The sequence below is a fragment of the Nicotiana sylvestris genome, chromosome 8, assembly GCF_000393655.2.
Source record: "Nicotiana sylvestris chromosome 8, ASM39365v2, whole genome shotgun sequence".
NCBI classification, from domain to species: domain Eukaryota; kingdom Viridiplantae; phylum Streptophyta; class Magnoliopsida; order Solanales; family Solanaceae; genus Nicotiana; species Nicotiana sylvestris.
This window is the reverse complement of record NC_091064.1, coordinates 71,497,189-71,502,163: the sequence shown is the minus strand read 5'-3', so window position 1 is coordinate 71,502,163 and position 4,975 is coordinate 71,497,189. Positions and strand designations below refer to the sequence as shown.

General features: G+C 47.0%; 1 protein-coding gene across 1 annotated transcript; it reads right to left on the bottom strand.

Moving 5' to 3' along the window:
• Positions 1–4,573: 4,573 nt before the first annotated feature.
• LOC138875193 (uncharacterized) lies at positions 4,574–4,975 on the bottom strand. Its single transcript, XM_070154017.1, has one exon. The coding sequence runs from the start codon at positions 4,973–4,975 to the stop codon at positions 4,574–4,576; it is 402 nt and encodes a 133-aa protein (XP_070010118.1).

Sequence of the window (4,975 nt, the reverse complement as noted above, 5' to 3'; positions counted from 1 at the left end):
ATAACAAGCAAAAATATGATTAAGTAAGGCTCTTTATGGCCATTGCGCAGCTAGACAGGCGTAGAAAAAGTAAGAAATTAATGAACGCGAGGTGCCCTCGGGCCAATGAGAACAAATGTCTTAGAAGAAAGGAGAGAGAGAGAGATATTATTGCACTTGTGGAGAAATAGAGCAACATCAGTCATTTACAAGGTGGAGCGAGCCCCGTTTATATAGGGGGAGGGACTCGATGGAGACAAAGAATAAAGTATGGAGATGGTATGGCTTGATGTGATGCCTCAGCACATGCCCTGGATAGGCTGACCTTTATCAGGTTGAGCCGTGTGATTCGGGAGCTTCCCCCTTGCTTGACACAGCCTGTAGCATTAGTCGAAATGCAACACTCTCTGGATTAGCTTGAGGTGAACCCCAAGGATGAGTCTTGACCTTGCCTACGAGCTTAGACAGTCATGACCGCAAGATAACCCCATGTCGGGGAATCCGGGCCCCCGGATTTGCCATACATAGATAGTCTCCACGTTTCTCAGAGTAAGGGTGACGCAAAGCGATGAGAAATGGTTCTGAACTCTTTCTTACTCCAGCATCTTTGTGAGCGATTATGGGCCTCCAAGTCATGCAATATGGGCCAATATAGTGGATTCCAGTATTGACCACGGCGGTTGGCCTCCTTTAATGTACCTATGATGTTCTTATAAATAATCGTTTCTCCCCTTTCGAGTCTTATCCTGCTTCCAGAACCCTTTAGTGAAGTCTGTTCTCCCTTGCCCCTTGCTTATTCTTTTTAGGAGTGTGGCCCCTCTCCCTTTCTTCTTCTCTTGGACTTTCTCAAAGATGGCGAATATTTCTACTGCTGTTTCTCAAGAAATCACTGGTTCGTCCTCTTCGATGTTTCCTTTTTATGTCCCTGATTCCGTTGTTTCTTTCCCTTTGTCTTTTCAGCCATAACGATCTATCTTGGAGCGGTGCTGGATCTTCAGAGTTGGTTCGGCCATTTGTACTAAGTCTATCCGTACAACAATCGCATGTGGTGGGAGTTATCTCGGGCCCGGTGGGAAGAGAAAAACCATGGTGAGTTCCGAGCTTTGATGCACCCGCATTTTTAGTGCAACTTGCTACCAGTGGCTCTGTTATTGGACCTCCACATTAATGTAGGCCTGGGAGGAATTCTGCTGGCAAAGGAGGTGCCACCTGTTGGAGGGGACGTCCCGGTACCTGGAGAGGAGAAGAAAAGGCTAAGGGGCGTGTTGGCTGAGTCACCGAAGATCAAAAGGTCTAAAGCGGGGAAGTCCAAGGTTGATTCACCAATCCCATCCTCTGAGGCGGTGAAAAATACCCGTGCTGAAGGTGAGGGGGAAAGCAGTTTCTCGGTACCCCCCGAAGGCTTTTTGGGGTTGGTTTCCACTCGGACCGAAGGGACAAACGCTTCTGAATAGGAGTTTGCTGCTGACACGACTCGTCCTTATGGTGGCGAGGCAATGATGGGCTATCGGGCACTGGCCTTGACTCAGCGGGTGGCCAGAATCCTTCTCGAGCTGGGACGCCCTTAGCAGGCGATGCGGAGGAGCCTCGATTGGAGAATCGGGATGAGCGAGGGGCGAAAATTCTGCCTGACCCTGCAAGCCCGTTGGTTATTGTTGATTATTTAGAGGGGGAAGTGCTTCCACCCAGATTGCAAGATGAGCCTCGCCGGGGCCTTTCCGAGGAGGGAGCGCTGATCGAAGGCGAAGATATTATTGTTAATTATAATATATTTAAGGGCATGACATAAACGCCATGTTCGATTGGAGAATCGACCGCTAGCTTTTGTTGAATTTCTAGCGATGGTGGCACTTATGCCGCTTGGTCGTAGAGACCTTTTGATATGTGGCCCGTACGCTTGTATAGTTAACTATTTTGGATCCGGTCTCCGAATCGGGTTACGATTCGAGCTCATTTTAATCCTCAAGTTGTCATGAATTTTTAGCTGGCGATAATGGCTCTTACGCCGTATTTTGCTCGTGGGCTTTGTGTAGGCTTTGTATCCGCTCATTAAGGTATTTTTGAAGTATTTTACCTGACCCATTGTTGGTTCCAGAGGAACCTCAATTTCAAGTCATTGTCAGCAATGATTCGAGCACCTCGTAAGTTTCATAGCTCGTAGGTCGAGTAGATCGACGCTTTTGCTTTTTTGGAGCCGACATTGTCGGGGCTCATTTTTGCCTGTGGAGGGAAGCCTATTTTAACTAGTTCTTTCTGAAGTATATCGGAGTAATGGCCTACGATTTTTTAGCAACAATCGGGCATCCCCGAGTCGTGTTATTTGGGCTGTATCAGCCATTTCGACCGTAGTCGTATGCGTTTAGCCGTAGCCATTTTTGATCCCTTAGTGATAGTTTAGGTGTCTACGTCGAGGGTATGCCCTTTAGGGATTCTTACAAATGCGACGTATAGCCTAAATATCGGGATTTTCATGCCTGTTGAGGTCTTATAGTTTGTCATACCTGTTGAGGTCTTACAGTTTGTCATGCTTGTTGAGGTCTTATAGTTTGTCATGCCTGTTGAGGTCTTATAGTTTGTATAATATATCTGGTTATGCTGAGGCTGCCCATTAGGGTCGTACAATTTCGGATTTTTCCAGTTGAGTGGAGATTGATAGCAGTCTCTGAGTCATCGAGTATGTTTAATCTTGAAGACAGCTTCTCGTGAGCTCGGAGTTGCCTTCTAGGGGCTTGATGAGCCAGAAGTTCGGACCTTGAGGTCGTGCAAGTTGTTGAATTGCTTATATTGAGTCTCCAAGTATATCAAATCAGTTTAGGCTTGAATACCGCCTTTTGTAAACTTAGAGTTGTATCGCAAGGGCTTCGTGAGCCCAAAGTCCCGACTCTAGGGTCGCGGGGGTGCTGAACCGTTTAAGTATCTATGTATTTTGGGACCTTATTTGATGGAGAAGCACTTGCTGTGAATATGTTGAAATAACCTTTCTCGAAAAATGAAAGGCCGAAAAGATAATCTTCATCGCTTGGAGTCGATATAGGCCGTAATGGAATGCCGAAAATATATATATTTTTTACTTCTCGGTGTAGATATAGGCTGTAAGTACATGTTGCCCTGTTGTCATGAGCTCGTCCCACATGGGCTCAGCTCCTTAAACTGCTTGGCCTGGCATGTTGTCTTGTTAGAAAAGCCCCTTTTAGCAAAAAAAAAAACCCACTTCGGGGTGAAAGTCTGTTTGTAGGGAAGAGAGAGAGATGCTTGTTTGGGGGCTCCCGTGAGGACTTCATGGTCGGAGGCCCTAACATTAATATTGCTTGAGCATCAACACATTCCAGTTGCTCAGGAGCTGTTCGCCTTCCATGGTGCCAAGCTTATAAGAGCCTTTGCCAACTATTCCGAGGACACGATATGACCCTTCCCAATTCTGGCCTAGTTTCCCTTCGTTGGGATTTCAGGTGCTGAGAGTAACCTTCCTTAGGACCAAATCTCCGATGCCGAAGTATCCGAGGTTCGTTATCCTGTTGTAGTATCTTTTGATTTTCTGCTTCTAGGCCGCCATTCGAACCAACGAGGCCTCCTGTCTCTTGTTGAGCAGTTCGAGTGTTGTTTCCATGGCCTCGTGGTCTAACTCTTCGCTGGCGTGCCGGAATCTAGCGCTTGGTTCCCCGACCTCTTCTGGTATTAGTGCTTCAGCACCGTATACTAGAGAGAAAGGCGTTTCGCCTGTGCTTGATTTTGAAGTCGTCCGATATGCCCACAGTATCTCGGGTAGAGTTTCTCACCATTTTCCCTTGGAGCTTTCTAATTTCTTCTTCAGGTTTTGAATGATGGTTTTATTTGTGGATTCAGCCTGGCCGTTTGCGCACGTATGGTATGGCGTTGAAAGGATCCTTTTGATTTTGTTGTCCTCAAGGAACTGTGTTACCTTTCTCCCAATGAATTGTCTCCTGTTGTCGCATGTTATTTCGGATGGGATTCCGAACCAGCATATGACGTGTTCCCATATAAAGTTGATGACTTCCTTCTCTCTTATTTTTTCAAAGGCCTACGCCTCTACCCATTTTGAAAAGTAATCAGTCATAAACAGAATGAATCTAGCTTTACCTGGTGCCGTTGACAAAGGGCCGACAATGTCCATTCCCCATTTCATAAATGGCCATGGTGATAAGACAGAATGTAGTTGTTTGCCGGGTTGGTGAATGATGGGGGCAAATCTTTGACACTTATTGCATCTCCAGATGAACTCCTTGGCATCTTTCTCCATGCTATCCCAATAATAACATGCTCTGATTACCTTTCTGACTAGGGAGTCTGCCCCTGAGTGGTTTCCACAGGTGCCCTCGTGGATCTCTCGGAGCACATAATCTATGTCTCCCGGTCCTAGACATACTGCTAGGGGGCCATCGAATGTTCTCCTATATAGGGCCCCATTTTCATCGAGCGAGAACAGGGCCACTATGGTTCGTAAGGCTCTTGATTCTTTTGGGTCGGCGGACAGCTTCCTATCCTTCAGATAAGTAATGTATTTGTTTCTCCAATCCCATGTCAGGCTGGTGGAGTTGATTTCCGCGTGGCCTTCCTCAACCACAGACTTAATTAACTAGACCACAGCCCCGGGGAGCAGATCTTCCTCCTCGGCGGATGATCCCAGGTTTGCCAGGGCATCAGCCTCGCCGTTCTGCTCTCGGGGTACATGGACTAAGGTCCATTCCTTGAAGCGGTGCAAGGTGACTTGGATTTTATCCAGATACCTCTGCATTTTGTCTTCCCGAGCTTCATAGTTCCTATTTACTTGACTTACCATGAGGAGCGAATCGCATTTTGCCTTGATAACCTCAGCCCCCAGGCCCTTGGCCAACTCCAAACCTGCAATCATAGCCTCATACTCGGCTTCGTTGTTAGTTAGCTTCACAGTTTTTATAGATTGTTGGATCACGCCGCCGACGGGCGGCTTTAGGACTATACCGAGTAAGGATCCTCTAACGTTTGTGGCACCATCCAT